We start from the raw sequence: 21,647 nt of genomic DNA on the forward strand, positions 1-21,647 counted from the left end.
CTAAAAAATTTATCTCCTATTTTTGTTTTCTCTCTCCTTTATATTCACGTTTTAACGCAAAGAGAAATTATTTATTTCTTAAAATATCTCATTTTTTTATTTATCTCCTAAAATATCTCATTTATATTTTTTTCTTTATTTATCTTATACATGTTTTTTTTACACAACACTATATATATTTAATATTTTTTCGATAAGTTGCACCACAATAAATATTTAGGCGTTGCATGGGGAATCGAAGAAACTTTTCATATTCTCTTTTCTAGATTTTTATTTTATTTATTTATTTTTTTCTTATTCCTAATGCTCACGTTCATTCTGATTTCTCTCCTCTCCTAGCAATCTCTAACAAGTTACTTATAACTTACAAGTCATCTCCCTTCTCAGTCCTCTCTCATTACAACATTTTATTGAAAAATTTACAGCAGTATTGAATTGGGGCTTTCTAAATCAGGTTATATTGTTTTTTTTTCTTTAATTATTTTTTAGTTTTACTAACTTTTGTTATTATAAATTTATATATATCTATATTTTTCATATATTTGTATATTTGTTTGTAAGGTGTGAGTCTTGTGACTATTTTTACCCATATTTTTTAATATGTATGCTAGAAAGTATGAATCCGAATTTGAAAAACTTAAAAAAAAAAAAAAAAAAAAAAAAAAAAAAAAAGGAAGAAGAAAGAGAAAGAGAAGAGTAGAATAGATAAACTAATTTAATCTCAAAAGGGATCTAAAAGATTTAGAAGATTATATAATAGTGAAAGAAAAAAATATCAGTGACTTGATTCACGATAAAATTATATCTACGATCAACTTACAAGAAAGATTAAATTGATTGACTATATTATCTATTATAAAAAATATTTTAATCACACTTTGAATATAATAATTTAATTAGTAAGTTTGCATCTCAAAAAGCAAAAATAATGATTTTTAATTAATTATTATTTAATAATTAATATATTGCATATTATGCAATAAAAAGGCCACTTTTTAATTTTTGCCTAAGACCCCAAGTTACATTGAGTCGCCCCTGCTCATGAGATGGAAGTGTTTGGTCTGTAGTGTTTTTAGATCACTTCCTTGTCATCTTGAGTGGACTACCTCAACAACCCTTGAGATGGAAGTGTTTGGTCGGTAGTGTTTGTGCCTTTGACAAGTGTTATAAGGTAATTTGTCTTATATTGGATTCGGATGAAAAAGTGATTGGGTATAAATGAGTGGGTATGCAGCACTACTTAACAGTTTTAGTGTTTGGGTAAATGGACAAGCGTCCACCCGTTACAGTTGGTATCGGAGCCAAACCTAGTTCTTGATCCGGTGTCACGCAAAGCACTAAGCTTGGAAGGCGTCCGGATCAGCTATCCCGAGTAAGCAGGGTGACCCGACCGCAATGAGGGTATTACGAATTCGAGTGGGGGAGAATGTTACAAGGGTAATTTGTCCTATATCGAATAAGGATGGAAAAGTGATTAGGTATAAATGGGTGTATACAGTATCACCCAACAACTTGAGTTTTTGGATAAATGGGCAAACGCCTACCCATTACAAAATTGATGCGAAATGCTATGAACATTTAACAAAAAAAAAAAAATTAAAAATTTTAAAAAAGGGAGGGCTTCTTCATTTTTATTTTGGATAAAAGGCTAAAAAGCTAAGGAATTATATTGGATCAAAAAATATGTACAAAAAAAGGTACTTCAAGCTATAACCCAAGCAAGCTGAGGAAAAGCCCAAGCCCATGTTGGCGCAAAAGCCCAAGTACTGGCGCAAATTGGGCCGAAATGAAATGTGCTAAAAGTACCACACACACTTGGCTTGAACCAATATATATTTGATTCAAACTCAAAAATAATATTAGTACTTGTAATGTTTTGGAACAATTAGTTTAGTAAAAGGGCCGAGTCTTTATAGCTCAGAGTTAAAACAATTAGTACAGGTAGTGAATTAATGATTTTGAAATTCATAATAATATTTGCCAATTTGTTTCTTTTGTGTGTATGTGCATGTATATTATTAGATGAAAAATGATATTTGAACAGATAAATTAAACTTAAAACATATAAATCGATTTATAGAAATTTAAAAATGTATCTAAACTGAATTATCGACTAAGATAGCATTGTTCTAATTTGATTTTAGACGCAGGGATGGAATAGATTCAATGTACAAGGCTAAACCCTTCTCCAAGGTTCAACCCCACCTCCCCAAGTAACTCGTGGTCTTACACAAAGACTGAGAAAGACAACTCTTCTTTTAAGGGTCTATTCACACTTGATAAAAAGACGAAAAAGGCTAAACCCTTCTCCAAGGGTCAACCCACCTACTCAATTAATAAATTTGGTCATATATGAAGACTAGGGGAAACTGCGTGCTTTGAATCAAAGCAATTTCAGAGCAATTCTACAAATTAAAACAATTCAATTCCCAAAAATTACAGCTTATTTTTACTTTAAGATAATGACATGTAATAAATCTCCTTTCACAATCTTAGTGCATGGCCTATGAAGTTTGAGTAAATTTGTAATTTTCTTAATTTGTCCACCTCTTTGAAAACTATATTGTAACTCAAACAAATTGTCTGTATATATATATATATGTGCTATGCCAACCTTTTCCCACCTAACATATGTAACAACAAAAGCTAAATACTATCACCATCTCTTTTCTTTGTAAACAAACAACACCTACCATGGAACAACCCTCCCACATAGCCATTCTAACTAGTCCAGGGATGGGTCATCTCATCCCACTAGTCGCTTTCGCGGTGCGACTAGTTCAACACCACCATTTCACGGTCACTCTTATAGTCCCTAACACGGGTTCACCATCCGAAGCCCAACTCGAGCTCCTCCAAGCCCTCCCCGAAACCATAAACCACGTCCTCCTTCCACCGGTGAGCTTCGAGGACTTGCCCGTGAAGGACATTAGTGCTGCAACACTAATATGTCTCGCCATGACTCGCTCTCTTCCTTGGCTTCGCGACACTTTGAGGTCACTGACAACAACCACCAATTTGGTGGCTTTGATTGTTGATCACTATGGGACGGACGCATTTGATGTGGCTCATCAGTTTCATGTCTCACCATACTTCTTCTTCCCAGCATCAGCCATGGCTTTGCCATTTTTGATTCACCTGCAAGAGCTTGATGAGATGGGTTCGGGTCAGTTTAAGGACCGACCCGAACCGTTGAAGGTCCCGGGTTGTATCCCGATTCATGGAAGAGACATCATGGACCCGCTCCAGGACCGGACAAGTGATTCGTACAAGTGGTTCCTTCACCACTCAAAGCGGTTCAACTTGGCAAAGGGGATAATTGTAAACAGCTTCATGGACTTGGAAATGGGGCCTGTTGGAGCTTTGCAATCCGAAGCAACCAGTAAACCCGCAATTTACCCGGTTGGACCACTTATTCAAACACGTTTAAATAGTGGGTCGGGGCGCTCCGAGTGCTTGGTATGGTTAGACAATCAACCAAGCGCCTCTGTTCTGTTCGTCTCGTTCGGGAGCGGTGGGACCCTCTCTTTTGATCAGTTACATGAATTAGCCTTAGGTTTGGAAATAAGTGGTCACAAATTTTTATGGGTTGTTAGATGTCCAAGTGATAAGTCCAATGATGCATATCTTAGTGTCCAAAGCCAAAATGACCCTTACGTTTCCTACCAAGAGGGTTTTTGGATAGGACCAAAGGCCAAGGACTTGTGGTGCCCTGTTGGGCTCCACAAATTGAGGTCCTGGGCCATGGCTGGACCGGCGAATTTTTGACTCATTGTGGTTGGAATTCAATTCTAGAGAGTGTAGTTCATGGCGTGCCTTGATTGCTTGGCCGCTTTATGCAGAACAAAAAATGAACACAATACTATTAACGGAAGGTCTAAAGGTGGCATTGAGACTGAAATTTGAAAAAAGTGGGACGAGACACAATTGCAAAAGCTATAAAGGGTTTAATGGAAGGAGAAGAAGGAATGAAGCTTCGTAATCGAATGAAGGATTTGAAATATGCAAGTGTGAAGGTCCTGAGTGAAGATGGTTCTTCTGCTAAATTATTGTCTGAGCTAGCCATCAAGTGGAAGAATCAGAAAACCATTTAGGATCGGAAGTTCACTTTTAAAATAAATAAATAAAACTAGCACTCACTTTGTATTTGTGCAAAGTCTCTGTCCTAATTTCTTATTGCAGAGTCTAATGTGATATGCTTTTTTTACAACGACCATGTTATTCCAAGCGGAATTTGTGGGACTCTCGTGGGTCCCACACATTTATGACATAGCTCAATTTTTTATTTTTTATTTTTTATTTTTTTAACGTGCAATGATGGAAATTTATCCACTCAAGAAAAACGTAAAAGAATCCATTGGTTAATTTCAAAAGTGTACACATGGTCCAAACTATATTAAGAAATAATAATAATAAATTATATAAGCAATAAAGCTAAATTTTGAAAATATTGTTATTCTTAAGATGTCTTTTAAAAAAAAAAAAAAAAAAAAAAAAGAGGAATTCAGGTATACAAAGACCTATTTATTTTAGTTTGTCTTATTTTTAAATTTTCGATCTTCTCTATTTAATTTAGATATTGTTGTGAATTTGATCTCTAACAGTTTTTTTTTTTTTTTTCTTCACAAAATTCATTACCAAATTAAACAACTCAACACCAAAATCATTATACTATTATAGCGTGCTCAAGAAAAACTTAAAAGAATCTATTGGTTAATTTCAAAAGAGAGCCAACTCAGTCCAAAAAAAAAAGCGCCATTACTTATTTATGTACATAGTCCAAACTATATTAAAAAATAATAATAGAAAATTATACAAAAAAAAAAGAAGCAATAAAGCTAAATTTTGAAATTATTGTCATCCTCAAGATGTCTTTTTTTTTTTTTTTAAATTAATTTTTCATGTCTACAAAGTCATATTTATTTTAGTTTATCTTATTTTTAAATTTTCAATCTTCTCTATTTAATTTAAATTTTGTTGTGAAATTTATCTCTAACAATTATTTTCTTTTTACAGGCCATTTTTAAAACATGCATCCCATGCCTTGTAAATATCTTAAAGTTTCTAGAATCTAATTTTAAACTTCTACCGCTAATAATTTATAAATGTTACTCCCTTTGTCCCTTTTTTATTATCTATTTCGTAAACTGTGAGTCACAGTTTACGAAGTAAACAACAAAAAAGGAGCCAATGTAGTATCTAATTATTCTTAATTGTTTTTTCTTAGAATTGTATAATAGTCTTCTAAATAAATAAAAAAATCAATTGTGTCTGTTGCACCAAGCAAAAGACATATCTGGACAGTTCATGTAATACATATATTCGCAGGTGCAACTAGTAAAAAAGAATATGTAACTGAAAAATTGGATGCGTGTAACTGAAGCAATAAAATTTTTCTTCTTCTAAATAAAATAAAACATTGTAGAATCCAATTACAAAATTCTACTAATGCTTTCGCGATATTAATTTGTATTGATCTTAGCGCTCAATCGTAAGTCTCTCCACCTATAAATAGAAGTGACATGACTCGTTTTAGTTTTCAATATTACTTCATATGTTATTGATTTATTTGAATCAATGAGACTATTCAGAGTCCAATATCAAAATTCACATTCTCAATCGAATTCTATTTTCATATTACTCACGCGTAAAACCTACATTCTACTTAAAAATATATATATATAAAATCTCAATTCATTTTATTTTCAAGTAAAATTTAGATATATGTAAGTATCTATTTTTTTTTTTTTTTTTTTCCCGCCTAGAATATTTTACACCAAATGATACAAAAATATTACTAATTATCAACAATTGCGACCATTCAGACAAAAGAGTGTAAACTGCTTTTCTGAACCATCACAACTTTTCCAAAATTTTCTATAAAATGAACTCCAAATCCCTTGAACATTCTCACACAGGCCACAGTTTCTTTGTCCACTCCACACACACAGACACACATCTTTTCTTCACACATCTCCACACCACACAATGGCTATGAACACATTTGATGCTCTCATCGCCCTCCACGAGGCAGAGAGGCGCATATTCGGACGATTGATAGATATGGGCGCAGATACGAAAATGACAAAGAAGATTATGGCACTATTAATGTGGTTGGAATCAGAGGGAGGCCTAAAAGGCCTTGTGAAGAAGATCAGTTCGCAGACTGACAAAGTCATGGCTGTGGTCGGTGCAGAGGCTGAAACAGCATTAGGATTTCTCGAAGCGAATGCATTGTCACCGGGGGCTTCGTCCATTAGTATGCCAGTAACTTTAGACCTAGCCAAACCCGTTCCAGACTCCTTCTCTCTCATCGACCTTTTCGAAGACAAGGAAAGGGCTTCAAATGGCATATCTCACCTCGTCAATGGAGTTTGTGAGATGATATTTAGAGATATATTGGAGGATAGGTGTAAGGAAGGGAATGGTAGTGTTGCCATGGCAGACATTGTTCGGAAATTGGTCGTCGCTGAGGGCAAGAAACCTGGTGGCCTGGAAGTGGGGAAGAAATCGGCAGTGGTGGCTTCTTCGGGTTCGAAATTGAACCCGTATGCCCAAGAGTGGCGGGTTTCTCCTGAGGAAGAAAGGTGCTTGTTTGTCACCTTCTCAAATGGTTATCCTTTATCCGAGAACCAAATTTTCTGGTTTTTTACAAGGTAATGGTAGATAATGCGACTGGTCGTTGTGGCTAATTCTAAGAACATGGTCGAATTTGGTTTTTTTTTTTTTTTTTTTTTTTTTTTTTTTTTTTTTTTTGTACTGTGAAGTTACGTCAATTATTATAAATATATATATATATACACACACATAACAGTGATACTTACACATCCATGATCCATGCATGCAAGCACATCATCGTGTGTATATATATAGCATCACTGTTATTATTATTGACATGAATATAGGAGTATATGTACAATATGATATATGTGTCCGCGCGTACATGAATGTTTGTGTGTGAGTGTGTGTTTTTTCCAAAAATGTGATTAAAATTTCTTAGATAAGAAATCATATATAACACATTTGCATACATTATATACACGATTACAGGTAACCAAATATGTTTCATATATATGGTAATATTTAATAATGAGTTTTGTGAATGTGATATTATATGTGTGTGTGTGTGTGTGCAGGAGATATGGAGAATGTGTAGAGAGAATATATCTGCACAAGCCAATGGATGGACCAGCGCTGTTTGGGAAGATAGTGTTCAAGAAGAAAACAATACCGGCCTTAGTACTAAACGGAAGAAATCAAGTCCGGTTCTACATAAATGACCGTCCTATGTGGGTCAAGAAGTATCGATCACCAACATTAACGATCACGACTAATACCCGCAATGCTTGAAATCAACATGTTTTAGTCTCTCCCTCCGGTCTCATCATGCATCTGTCTTTGCTATTCAACTTTGGAATAATATATGTGGTCTCTAAAGATGATGTTGCTCTAAATTTTTAATGTATTTTGATCGAGGCATGTTATTATCAATCTCGTTTTGATGTATCTTTCAATTATTTTAATGTATTTTGAGACATCTCATTTTGATGTATTTTGTGACATCATCTCTTTCAAATTATAAGTTGTATGTTATAAATGTCATTCAAATTTTTTGAGTCTTTTTTTTTTTTTCTTTATTAATTCTAAATTTCAATCAGCCTTCCTGCAATTATTTTTTTATTTTGAATTTGAGAATTCAAGAGAATTAAGAAATTTACACATTTTTTCCTATAAAATGAAAAGAGAAAAATAAATTTGGATCCTCTGCAACGCGATGTCACGAAGTGATTCCTAAGACGCTTGGATGATGGAAGACACGCATGCTGGTTGGCAAAGAGTAGAGTTTGACTGGGAATAGTTTCAGGGAAGGGGCGTGCAGGTGCACATGATGGTATCTCTTCAGAGTTAAGGCAAGTCGACTCGGTTGAGTGCGAGGAGCTTATCGCTGGTCGTGGACTTGACTATGAAGAAGGGAGTTGGCCATCCCTGCACAAACTGGTCGGGAGCTGGTGCTGTTCCCCTGACAAGGCCAAGGCAGGCCGAAACCAGTCAGCATGTATCCTTGGCAGGGCAGGTCGTGGTGGCTGACCAAGGTGCTTGCGCGAGCTGAAGCAACGCCTTGGTGCCACACGGACCGTGCCGCTACGCCAAATCTCTAGGCCCGTGACAAATGGTATCAGAGCAGGAGTTTGGGTTAAAGCACGGTGGGGTGCCCCCTTATCGGTCCGGGAGGGGTCTAAGAATGAAGACGGTGCACTGAAGTTGCGTCGATGAGAAGGAATCAATGCAGTTGGGGGGAGAGCTTTCATTTCCCTATGAAGAGGCGTCCGTTGAAGTTGCGCACTGGAGGGCCAGAGGGCCGCGCGCACCAAAGTTCGTGCTTAGTCCTTGGGTGATGCAAACCATGGTGAAGGGCGAGCATCAAGTTGGCAAGAGGCCTTTGCTTACTCGGGATGTCGCCGAGGCGGGATGACGGAAAAGAGTCACGTCCTTGAGGAGTGGACGTCCCCTTGGTCCGAGGCCTATCATTGGGCTAGAGTGCAGTGTGGGGAGCTGTACAAGGAAGCGATGGTGGGAAGACGAGCATACCGCATAGAGGCAAACTTTGGAAGGGAGTGGACGCAGTGGTGAAGCGCCGCACTACGACGAAGGCGTCGCAAGATTTTGGGGGGGGGGGGAGAATGTCACGAAGTGATTCCTAAGATGCTTAGAAGATGGAACACGCATGCTGGTTGGCAAAGAGCAGAGTTTGACTGGGAATGGTTCCAGGGAAGGGGCGTGCAGGTGCACATGATGGTATCTCTTCAGAGTTCAGGCAGGTCGACTCGGTTGAGTGCGAGGAGCTTGTCGCTGGTCGTGGACTTGACTATAAAAAAGGGAGTTGGCCATTCCTGCATAAACTGGTCAGAAGCTGGAGCCGTTCCCCTGACGAGGCCAAGGTAGGCCGAAACCAGTCAGCATATATCCTTAGGAGGGCAAGTCGTGGTGACTGACCAGGGTGCTTGCGTGAGCTGAAGCAACGCCTCGGTGCAACACGGGCCGTGCCACTGCGCCAAATCTCTAGGTCCGTGATAGCGGGATCTCTTATTTTTTTTTTGTAAAATTAGCCAATTAAAAGAAAGACACGACTTTTGATAAATCTAAAATAAAAAACACGACTTTTGATAATCTAAAATAACAACACTCTATCATAATTCAAACATTACTGAATTAAGTTATCAAACGATGTGACTTTCTCTTAACCCTTAAAATATCAAATATCTTTGGTTAAGTTTTAATTCCTTATTACCTTTCTTACACTAAAGATAAATAGACATTGTTAGAAACACAAATATATCCCAAAGAAGAACAATATATATATATATATATATATATATATATAATTTTATTTGTGAAAATTATTTGGCAGAATTTTTTTTAAAAAAAAAATGCATTAAAATTGTGTGGTGGCGAGAGACAATTGGGCCTCTGGAAAAAGTGCTGTAATTTTGGTCACCCTGGGCTGACCCCACTTACGGGTTGTTAGTTTGGACCCGTCACAGACAATAGGTCATGAGTTCACACATATTGTTGCGTGAGTGTTACACACGGCAAAGGTCGCGTTTAAGTTTAAGGCAAACACGGCATAACATCTTCTACATTTAAAGCGCCTTTAAAATCAAATATCCGCAAAAAAAGCAATCAGACCCACGTCACCGAATCCACTTTTGTACAAATGCTCACCACGTCAGCTTTCTCATTACGTCCCCTGCCTCCTCTGCAATTCTCTCTCTCGCTCTCTCGTTCTCTCTCTCTCTCTAAACTCCTCCCTCCGTTTAGATCTCGTCAACCATTACCGTCCCGCGCTCACACAATGATGAACTCCTCCTCCACCGCCTCCTCCAAAACCCTAACCCCGGACGGCGGAGATCGCCAGCGGTCCCAACAAAACGTCGTCGTGATGCGACACGGCGATCGAATAGACAATTTTGAGCCCCTGTGGGCGGCGTCGGCGGCGAGGCCGTGGGACCCCCCTCTCGTAGAAGCCGGCAAGGTCCGCGCCTTCTGCACCGGCCGGAAGCTCCGGACTTACCTAGGGTTTCCGATCCACCGGGTCCTCGTCTCGCCGTTCCTCCGCTGCATTCAGACCGCCTCAGAGGTGGTCACCGCCCTCTGCGCCGTCGACGGCGATACCCTCGTGAATAGTGACGGCGTCAAAATTGATCCCTCCAAGATCAAGGTCAGATCATATTCATATATATATATACACACACACACACATATATATATCTTTATCTGTGTATTCATTATTCATTTTATATCAGTATTGAATCAGCCCTGAGTTTCTGATGTGAGAAAAAAATTTCATTGTGTTTGGATTCATGATATTTTTTGTTGGGGACTATTCATATTATTGGCAGTAGATTTATGAAGTTTTGGTTGAATCCATCAAATATCAGTCAACTAAATAATTGATTATTGCTCCTGACAAAAATTTATGTTGGATGTCAATCAACCTAAAGCAACATTTTTCCTAGTGGACTTTCCGTTCAAGGAACTGAGTAAACATAAATAATTGATTCTGCTGATCATATTATTGAAATCTGATCATAAATATAATTTGATTTTGTTGATCATATTATTGAAGTCTGATCGCAATTATTTCTGGGATTAAATTGAATTGGTGTTTAGTTCTGAAAAATTGATGTTGGGTAGAAATCAATTGAATATATCACAAAGTATTAATCTTTCATTATGAAGAATTATGGGATTCAATCATGGTTTCGCTTGTTTTTTGGATCTGTCATGCAAAACAGGGACTATTCATATTATCATAAACAGATACAATAACTGATTCTATTAATTAGTTATACCATTTTGATGTTGTGCAGGGACTATTCATATTTTTTTTTTTTTTTTGGTACTTATCAAAAAATAAATAAAAAATGTGAATACCCTTGTTTTGAAGATAGAACAATCAATTCTATATCTTCACAAATATTTTTTGAACTTTTTTGGAAGCAATTCGTTGTTTACCTGGTGTTTCTGAATGAGAAAATTCAATTTTTTCATTGCATTTGGTGCTAGTTCACTGAATGTATAGTCAGTTTTCGTGGTATTTGACAATACTCTGTTACTAATGATGCAATAAAATATATAGATCAGCTAGCTTTCTGTTGTCAGTTTTAATTTTGTGATTCTACTTACTGGTGTAGACTGCAGAAGTTGTAAAACAAGTTAAGAATAGGAACCCAGAGTACATGTTCTAGTGCACGTCTATAACAGGATCTTAATGTACATTTGGGATGCTCTGTTTCTTGATCCTATGGAATAATTGCTTCACATTTGGACAATGATCAAATCCACAAAAAGGCTGTGGGTAACATGTTTGAACCCTTTCTATACATTTTTCAGGTCTCCGTTGAGTACGGATTGTGTGAGATGTTGAACCGGGAAGCCATAAGAGCTGGTATGGCTCCTAAAGATGGAAATTTTGATTTTAAGATCTCGGAGCTTGCAGCTTTGTTGCCAGCTGGGACACTGGATAAATCTGTCGAACGAGTCTATAAAGAGGTACACTCGGAACATATTCCTTTAATGTTTCCTTTATAAATGAGAATTTCTTGGTGTGTATTAGCACATATGCAGATCAACAAAAATTATCATATGTACTGACATTCTTTGCTCGAGGAACTCAAGTTGCCACAATGGGAAGAGACTGTGATTGGTGCAAGGACTAGGTATGAGCAGATTATTAAAGCCCTTGCAGATAAATTCCCTTCGGAAAACTTGCTGCTTGTCACACATGGTAAGCTTCATTTCATTTTCAATTGTGGTTTTTCTTGTACTTTGTTTCACCAAGGAAGATAAAGATACATTCTTATGTTTGAGATACTCGTAACTAGAATATGATTTCTGTCTTTTGCAACCCTGTACAGATAAAGATGTCTCTATATTTTTAATCTACAACTTAATGGATTTCGCAATCGCAAATGTGAGCGAAAAAATTGAATTGTGTTCTGCGTTGCCTTTGGTCTAATTTCTCCATAGCATTCATTCGCAACGACTAGCCCTTTCTCTTTTTCTTGTCTAGTAAAAGAGACTTTTTATTGCATATGAAATTTTAGGATTTCAAGCAACTACAGTTTTATCCCCGAAAAAATGTTATCAGATTATGTATTTTTTATTTATCTTTATGCAGTTTTTCGAGTTTTTGATTTATTATCATGTGTTTTCAAACAAGTGTTAGCATTGTTAAATTGTACCCACCTTGTGATTGTGCAGGGGAAGGGGTTGGAGTTTCAGTTTCTGCGTTTTTGAAAGATACTACCGTATATGAAGTAGAATACTGTGCATACTCACACTTGAAAAGATCCATCTCCTTTGGCGAAAACCGGTCATTTACTGCTGGGGATTTTGAGGTGTTTACTAGCAATGGTAAAACTGGTATAAGTTATTACCCCTCGGGTGCCATCTCCGATGAGACTTTGAATCAGCCGGACGTTGTGTAAACTCTTTCCTTCCCTGCGCCCCATTTTTTTGGCATGTTTGCCTGAACCTCAGATATATCCTTTGGAAATTTATAATATACTTGCTGATGCTCATTGAATTTACTCATTAGTATGTTTTTGGTTCTTCACATCATGAAAGGAATTGTTTTCTATTTGAATGCTAACATTTGAAAAAGGAAAAACAGAAAATGGGAATGGTCGAGTGAAATTATTGTGTTCTTTCTTATGATACATTAGGTACAGTAGTTTAGATTATGAAAATAGGATTTGTGAATCTAACCCACCCCAAGGAAAAAAATAAAATGAAAATGAAAACTGATCCCTATTATATGTGTAACATTTTTCGTATGTCAATCCTTTACAGCTATCAAACTTTAGATCTCATGAAGCCTAAAGAATAGCAATTGCTACCATAGATTTTATAGATCTAACTATTTCTAATTTAGCAAGTGAGTATATATTCTACCATCTTTTATTTGATAATTAAGAAGTGTTTGTTTTATAAAGATTTATTGCATTTATAAAGAAGTGTTTGTTTTATTGCATTTAAAAGAAAAAACAAAAACCCAATGAGTGATCTCACCAACTGCAATCATTTCTATAAAATATAAAACAAAGTAGAAGGTAAAGTTGGTGCCTTAGTTTGTTGACCAACTGAATTTGTAGGTGTGTTATTAAAATAAATACAAAACAAAATAAAAGGTCAAAGATAATAGTAAATGAGAAAATGGTAACATTCACAATTGTCCATTTATGACAAATTTAGCGGAAATTATTGTAGCATTTATGTGGTATAGATTATGACAAATTTAGCGGAAATTATTGTAGCATTCAACAGTGGTAGACTAATTTAGCGGAAATTATTGTAGCATTCAACCGTGTAGATTATCGGTTATGTGGTATATTGGTAAAATAATAATAATAATAATAAATAAGAATATATGGTATTAGATATCTGGAAAAAAAAGTTAGATAAATAATTTTTTATGTTCCGGTTTCCAAAACTCGGCTCGTGTTAAGAGAAAGATTATATATATATATATATATATATATATATATATATAAAAGGTTGTTCACCAAATTGAACCTCTTTATTCCACACTGGTATGTATTACGGGTGGCAAATTACAATACGATACAAGTTAAAAGGGTTTGAGTTTGGCATAAAAGGATTTGGGTCATAAAAGGGTCGACATGATTAACTTATTTTCTTAACCGTGTCGGGTTAGGATTTAAGGGTTTCTGTGTAACCCGTTTATGACCCATTTAACTCAACATGTTATAATCTTGAATATAACCTATGTAATATGTTACCTGTTTAAACCCAATTACTATACATAATTAACTCATTTCAACATAAACATTGTCTATGCTTGTGATTTTTTTTTTTTTTTTTTTTTTTGAATATTTGTGTTAATTATGACAAAATTTTCTATTATTTAGTATTCGATTAAATAATAAATGTCTCGTTTTGATAAACAGGTCGGGTTAACACATTTACCTGTTTAATAAACGAGTTGGGATAGTATTTAGAATTTTTGATACGATTATTAAATGAGTTGGGTTTGTGTTTACCTATTTAGTATAATACCCTTAAATCGACACGACATGAACACGACCTACGAATTGTTACCCCTAGTATGTATGTATGTATGTATGTGTGTGTGTGTGTATATTACACTCCTAAAATATGTTTACAGTGCATATCACACATTTCACGTACAAAAAACACCCATAAAGTTTCAATTTGGTATAAATAGGTCCCTCTAACAAATTTAAACCTTAAGTTTACTAAATTACCCTTACTGAACCATTTTATAAAATATATAAAATTAAATAATTTTGTAAAATGACTGAAAACGCCGACAATGGACAAGTAAAGATAAAAATAAAAAACAAAAAACAAAAATAAATTGCAAATTAAGGAAAACAAATATGTTTCAAACTCCGAAAACCAATGCACACTGATACTGTGATTTTTTTTTTGGTTTAACCGTGTTGGTACGAAAAAAATAAATAAATAATTTTTTTTTTATATAGAAAATAATAAACTGAAATCTCAAAAAATTTAAATCCTTATTCCTTAAATTCTCAAAGTTAAAAAAAAATAAAATAAAATAGATATATATATATAGAAAAAAATTTCAATATATATATATCTAAAAGATAATGTATACATAATACCTCTATACTATGAAATTAATAGCATATATACCCGTTGGACATTTTCGAAAAAGTAAAAAGGCAAAATGAGTATTACACTACTAATTTATGTCAGATTTTTGTTTGGAGAGTATTTTTATTGTGAAAAGATTAAGGATATTTTTTGCATACTTTTTCAAATAAGAGTAAAAGTGTTAGGCGAAGTATATTTTAAGGTGTTTTGTACAATTGTCCTATATATATTTAATTTATTTTTTATGCTTCTTATTTAACTTCAATCAATCTTGTTTAGAATATAATCTATAATTAAGAACAAAGATGATTCAAAAAAAACCCTACAATATTCTCTAATTAAGAACCATGGATTATGGTTCATAATGGATAAGAACTTATAAAATATACCCGCAACTAGCATGGTAGAGCAAACTGGTGCATTTATGTGTTCGATAAATAACGCACACCCAACCGACTTTTTTTACGAATTAGCTCATTGATGAGTTGAGTGACTGCTCATCTCCCCGCAAAGAATTGTCAGTTCTCACCTTCAAACTATTTACCCATCCTTACAATTTTATACTAGTAAATTTATGTTACAAATGAAACTTTCACGGTGTATATATATATATATATATATTTATTCTTTTAAGTACATTACAATCCATGTTAAGACTCTATATATATTTACAATTTCTAGAAAAATCTCAATCTTCTCAAATCTTATTCAATTTATCAATTTAAAAAAAAAAAAAATCAACATACTATAATCCTCTATTTCCCTACTTTGCTACACAAATGTATAAGATTCTAACCCAACACTCTACATATGTCATGCAAAGTCCACTTCTACTTTCTGCACAAATGTATAAGATTCTAACCCAACACTCTACATATGTCATGCAAAGTCCACTTCTACACTCACACGTGTGTCTACTTGGCTCAACCTCCTTCAAATTGACGAAATGTAACAATGAGCTATGAAATAATAAGACCTAACCAACAGCTTAAGGTTAGTGGCCTAACGATACTAGACTCCTATTTTTCAAAGAGAGATTAAGGATTCGAGTCTCGATGAAGACATATATGTGTGCACGTACCAATTAAGAAAAAAATAATAATAAGACCTAATTTTGTGGGGTTTAATAAATGTACACCATCATTTTTATTTATTTATTTATTTTCTTTCTCCTAACTCGTACTTACACACCACTTCCAAGAAATTGTTTGCAATTCTTGGCCTATGTCTTGTCTTCTTTAAACTGAACCGAACCATTTTCCCTTTCCCTTTCCCTTGTTAAATTACAATACATGTTTTATTTATTTATTTATTTTGAAAAGGTAAGCATTTTATACCCAAAAAATATATAAAAATAAAAAGCCTAAGGCAAAAGGCCAATTGCAAACAATATAAAGGACATAAACTTTGTATACAAGAACAGAGAAACCAAAGGGGAGCCAAACTAAAAACAAAGAAGAAAAAATACATGTTATAGTTATAAACAAGCAGCAAAATCCAATAACAGTCTAATGCTGTTTAATTCTTGACTCTGCTAACAAGAGTCTAAACCAGACTGAGTACCCATTGCAAATCAGAATTTCTCTAACATGCTTTTCACTACAATAACCATTTTTTAAGAGCATCAAAACCAAATACTTGCAAGGCTTCATACTCAACTGCAGAATATCTCAGTAATTTGTCTGACTTAAAACAGCCCAATCTGTCAAAACAGAGAAAAAGGACTTCCAAAACCAATCAATCAAACCGATTTTCAACGCCCACAGATGTAAGCTAGTGTTTCTCTCTTTTCATGTTTCCATGTTTTGTCATTCCAAAATAACCTAGTGTTTCTCTCTTTCCATATAGTATATTATATACCTCGTTCTATTTGCCTACCGCCTAGCTTTGCTTCTTAAGTTTTCTGAAATGCCAACTTGAATGATTAGCTCTTCATCATCCCAATGTTGATGGTTGAATGGTAATTTAATTCATTTTTCAGTTGTTGAAACAGTAGTTAGTCGCTGTGTATTGTCCAAACCCTAGATTTTGTACTTGTCACAACATCACCTTGATTCATTAGATGGATCTAAACGAGATTAAACCACGTACGCAACACACAGAATACTAATAAAGCGAGCAGTAAAGCCCATTCAATTACAAGCACCCTGCAATAGATTCTTCATATTAATTCCAGTTCAATCATCAATGCAGCTTGTTAGAGTCGTAAATGGACCGCATGCAGTTTCTTGATTGTAAGACTTACTGTAGAACATTACATTAATAAATGGAGGGTGGAAATTGCTTACCAAAGTTGGTATTACGTGTTTAATCTCAAGGTCTTCATAAGAACAATGCAGCATCTTAATCCAATTTGCTCATCAAGGACAAAATGACGGTTTGATTTGCTTCGACTTCTGGAACATTTGTCTTGCCATAGTCCTACAGAAAATCACAAGAGCTCTTAATCACAAACATTTCTAGAGACTATGTAAGTGGAAATTTCAGAGGTCTCATGAACATAGATCAAACAAACTGCAGCTTCATACTCCATTTAGCTGCTCAGAGGATTGATAGAAACAATAATATTCAGTCTTGCTAGATTTCATATTTTCTCCTTGTTTCTTTCTACCCAAGGAATTCACAGGAATGTAATGCTTCATTGCACTTTAAAAGTCATTATTTTAAAAATAATAATAATAAATAAATAAATAAAACTACCACCCTTTATTTTAAAACTTCTCTTCTATAAACACCTAACGTTATGTAATTTGCAAAAATTTCAATGAAGCAAGTTTTAGCTGCTGTTAATAGACTCTAAAATCAACTTGTCAAGCAGGGAAATTAATTGAAATATGGATTATTTGTAAGGAATTGATCACTTGCAACAACATAAAGATTAAGCCAGCTGATATGTCCACTGATCAGATGGAAAATCAGTGCATAGAATTTTTCTATTTCTCACTACACACGTCTCAGGTAAGGGGCCTAAGTTCTGATGTGCGAAAAAAAGATAACAGTCTAAAAGGATGAACACACTGATAAAATTCCAACCTAAATTAGCTTTAAATGCAAAAGTTCGATCATGAAAACATATCTAGAGAGATATTTTCCAATAACATCACCCTCAGTTGTTCATAATACAATTTTAGAACTCTTTACACAAGCTCAACATTCTTTATCTACAATAATACAGGCATACCATATACAACATGTGAAGTTTGACCTAATGAAAAGGCCTACAGAAGAATATATCAAGAAGAAATGTATCAGCTTTCAACAAAAAACACCAAATGAAAAGGCCTACAGAAGAATATATTAATAAGAAATGTTTCATACGAGCTGATGAGTATCAAATACAACATCAAGTTACCTACATCAGAATTCAGAATACTGAGCCTATTCTACTATGAAAAAAAAGGCTGACATGATCACCTTCTGGTGCAACTCCAGAGCTACTTTGGGAATCCAGGCTAACGATCATATTCCTAGACCCAAGTGCTTCTTGCCAGACATAATATCGTTTTTCTACTTCATGAAGACTAAAGAATGACTGAATAGCACAGAAAGTAAAACAGTAGCGGGACATGTTTTAGAAACACAATTCTCATAAATAGATCATTTCCGGGTTTTCTCTATTCTCAACAAAGAAAATAAACTAGTAAAAGGAAAAACTGTGCTTATTTGCCTCTGTGTCCTCTCTCAAGTCTCAACTAGAATTTGTTCAAGAGGAGAGGCTTTAATGATTTTTCAAGAAAGAGCCAGAGAAAGCCAAAATCTTTCCATAACTCGGATGCGACAAAATTACAAAGATCTTGAGATCATATCTATTCATCACGCGCTTTCGGGGGAATTCCAAGTTCAGTCCTTATACTTTCACCCAGCTCTTTAGCATCTCCCACCTATAAAATAACACAAGGCTATAAATGAACTATTTGGTAAAATGACAATCATACAAGGATATGCAATGTAGTTAAAAGGAAATGGAAGTGCTGAATAACTCAACAAAAAGAACTCAAAAAGGAAAAGAATGGTTTAGAATTAGGTATGGAATTCATTTTCTCTTAAATTTTAGAACCTGCATCACCCCTCCAAAAATAAAAAATAAAATAAAAAAGAACAAAAAGGAACAACTCTGCATTTACAATTTTTATTCCCTTGTGTTTAATGACTGCCTAATTAATATATTTCAGGCAGCTACAACATCTCCTTTATTTATATACTTTTCTTTTTGGCTAAGAAATTACCGAATTTCTCATAAATAAACCAAAATATTACTCATCTAACAAGATCACCGAGGAGCTAAAATCTGAATAAAGACTCCATATCATATAGGACAATACATGAGACAGAGCTCAAGGCTTAGAACACTTGGATAATGAATGACATACTTTTATGAAAAAGTGAGTGAGTTATTAATGAAAGGGTTTTAAAGCAACACACAGTGGGAATTCTGGTAATAAGGGTGGTTTAGTTTGAAAACAATAATAAAGACATGTAGGATTTTAGCAGAAGTGTACAAATCAGTGAAGTCTTGTTCTAGCTATTTGAGGTCAGTTACATACATCCCATGTTGCAATTACACTATTTAGAACCATAAGCCAGTCTAATCAAATTTTGTCACATCTTCCCTCACTTTTACGATCCACGGCAAATTTGGTTCTTCACTTCAATGTGGACATAAGTTGTATATTTAAACATAGAAAGGACAAGGCAAAAACAGGGCAATTGTATATAAAGAAATGCAAGGAAATTGCCTAAAGAAAAAGAAGATATTGCTCTGAAAGAGCCAACCAGAAAAACAGAAGCAACTAGGACATCCCATCATTTGAGATCAAAAGACTGCAAAAATTCCATGAAACTATATAAAACAAATAATATTGAAACAAAGACTACGAGACTATAACCTAAAGAACAAAATATCATTGAAATGAATCCTGCAACCTAATATACAAGACGCAGTGAGACCCCTAAATATTAATACTTTTATCCCTTTGAGATTTGAGTGTCTAATTGGAAGTTGCTTTTCCAAGATGGCTAGTTCTACTGCATCATTACCTTTAGAGCTAGTTTGGTATGGTGGAATGAAATAAAAGAAAGTGGAATGGAATGATTTTTTTTCCATTCTTGTGTTTGGTGCCAATTTTAAAGTTGGAATCATCATTGTCCACTATTCTTGGAGAATGGTCATTCCATTAAAATCATTCCACATTCCAACAAAAGGAATGACCATTCCATTCCCTACTCATTCCATTCCCACCTCCATTCTCATTCCATTCCAATTCATTCCACCACACCAAACTAGCCCTTAAAACTGTGAACCCCATATCTCCAATCTCTCTTACATTTTGAAACGTGAAAACTTGAACCCTGACATTCTCAAATTATTAAATGAATCTAATTTTCTTACTGAAAATATATATATATATATATATATATATATATGGATGAAGATTTGAATTTATTGACAATCAAGTTGACACATTAATAGGCAAGAGCTTTTGCTTTCTAAGGTTGTTTGATTGTTTAAAGAATTTTTCGAAGCCTCCATGCAGGAAATTATGTTAAGCACCCAAACCCTTTCCTTTCTGCTCTTTTATAATTTTTTTCTCACAAAATTTAACCTTTGCCTTTGGATGTTTTTGGGAGCCTTGGATAAGTGGAATTGAAATAACAAGGTGAAAGGAATTATCCAAAATATGTTCCATGCATGAATGATATTAATCAAAGAAATATTTTAGCTAAATGTATGTCTCCTACCACTACACTGTCCCCTCCCTCAATTCTCAGAATCCAATATCGAATCCTAAAATCCCCCATTTCGAATTCATCATCCAAATGAAACAAAAGCTAATTTTATTGAAGCAATGCTAGTTAAACCAAAATAAAAAATGCAAAAAAAAATTACTGGATTCATTCACGAGCTGAGAAGGTTCATCACAACTTTCTCAATATTTGGGGAAAACACGGCTGTCTGAATTTAAAAAATACCTTGACATTCGGGTAGGTAGACTAAAATAAGTGTCACAAAATCCTATAAAGCAAGTATTTTTCCCTTTTATTAAGCTGGTTTGCTAATAAGTCTAAGGATATGATACTTGGTAGAGTAAATTTTGTTGCTTCCAGATGAATTTAAAAGCATTGAGTATTAAGATTCTTCAAATGAGAACCCAAATCAGCTGTGTCAACAATGCCATTCCTTTTTGTTTTTTTTGTTTTTTTTTTTTTTTTTGTACACTTGGTTGGTTCATTCATTGGATGTGAGTAAATTTTCTTCTTTAATATTTGAGGGCAGAGATAAAATTCCTACTGTAGTTCATATTTCATGGAAGATATACCTATACCATAGAATATGAGCAAAGCAAATTAAGAGAATCGAAACCATATAAATCGTTAACTAGCTAAACTAAACGTGAGCCTACAATCAAAACCATAACAAGTCCAAATAGCGATCTAGGAGGAAAATGATAGGGAGTTAGAGAGTCTATATACACACACATAGAGAGAGAGATAGAGGGACGGCAAGAGGAGCGTACCGAGTGGATGCCGGAGGCACGAAGGGTCCCGACGGTGGCGGAGGCGGTGGCGCCGACGAAGAGGGAGGCGACGGCAAAGGCTTTGAGGGGCATGAAACGGGAGTCCCCGGCGAAGCCTCTTCGATAGGAGTGTATGCCCCATACCAACTGAACGGTGCTTGCGGCGGCCCACCACCAGTAACCGCCGCTGCCACCACCATCCCCCTCCGCAATTCCTTCCATTTGATAGTGTTTTTACTCTATTGCCCTCTTTAGCCTTTCCTTCGACTCCTGTAACAATATCATCAACCCAGCACCAGAGTGGCGCACACTACTCAATTTCTTCCATTTGACAGTGTTTTTACCTTATTACCCTCTTCAGTCTTTCGATTTTTGTTTTTTTAATAGAAAGAATAATTCACTTTATAGCCATTTTGGACTGCATTCTATTTTTTTGATAACTCGATTTACACGTTTAATTATGAA

General features: G+C 35.0%; 3 protein-coding genes and 1 pseudogene across 4 annotated transcripts; 3 read left to right on the forward strand and 1 right to left on the reverse strand.

The window, feature by feature from the left end:
• The first annotated feature begins 2,644 nt into the window (after positions 1-2,644).
• LOC132298614 (hydroquinone glucosyltransferase-like) lies at positions 2,645-4,210 on the forward strand (annotated as a pseudogene).
• Positions 4,211-5,988: 1,778 nt separating this feature from the next.
• Positions 5,989-8,473, forward strand: LOC132300980 (uncharacterized). The gene is made up of 2 exons (XM_059798281.1): positions 5,989-6,656; positions 8,263-8,473. Exons 1-2 carry the CDS (start codon positions 5,989-5,991, stop codon positions 8,471-8,473), a joined length of 879 nt encoding a protein of 292 aa, XP_059654264.1.
• Positions 8,474-9,654: 1,181 nt separating this feature from the next.
• On the forward strand, positions 9,655-12,655 carry LOC132299170 (uncharacterized). Its single transcript, XM_059795646.1, has 4 exons — positions 9,655-10,219; positions 11,395-11,553; positions 11,680-11,788; positions 12,265-12,655. The coding sequence occupies exons 1-4, from the start codon at positions 9,716-9,718 to the stop codon at positions 12,489-12,491; spliced, it is 999 nt and encodes a 332-aa protein (XP_059651629.1). The 5' UTR covers positions 9,655-9,715; the 3' UTR covers positions 12,492-12,655.
• A 4,222-nt stretch (positions 12,656-16,877) lies between these two features.
• Positions 16,878-21,497, reverse strand: LOC132299171 (uncharacterized). Of its 2 annotated transcripts, XR_009480032.1 has the most exons (3): positions 21,183-21,497; positions 18,082-18,548; positions 16,878-17,088 (listed from the first exon to the last, which is right to left on the reverse strand). XR_009480032.1 is itself a non-coding variant. In XM_059795648.1 (2 exons), exons 1-2 carry the CDS (start codon positions 21,402-21,404, stop codon positions 18,474-18,476), a joined length of 297 nt encoding a protein of 98 aa, XP_059651631.1. In that variant the 5' UTR covers positions 21,405-21,497; the 3' UTR covers positions 17,943-18,473. The 2 variants fall into 2 exon arrangements, 1 of the variants encoding a protein (XP_059651631.1); XM_059795648.1 differs by lacking the exon at positions 16,878-17,088 and having other exon boundaries at positions 17,943-18,548.
• Between the last annotated feature and the right edge of the window lie 150 nt (positions 21,498-21,647).

Source organism: Cornus florida, unplaced genomic scaffold (genome assembly GCF_030987335.1).
Source record: "Cornus florida cultivar Cherokee Brave unplaced genomic scaffold, ASM3098733v1 CherokeeBrave_3.0.0_Hap2_Chr03, whole genome shotgun sequence".
Lineage (NCBI taxonomy): Eukaryota > Viridiplantae > Streptophyta > Magnoliopsida > Cornales > Cornaceae > Cornus > Cornus florida.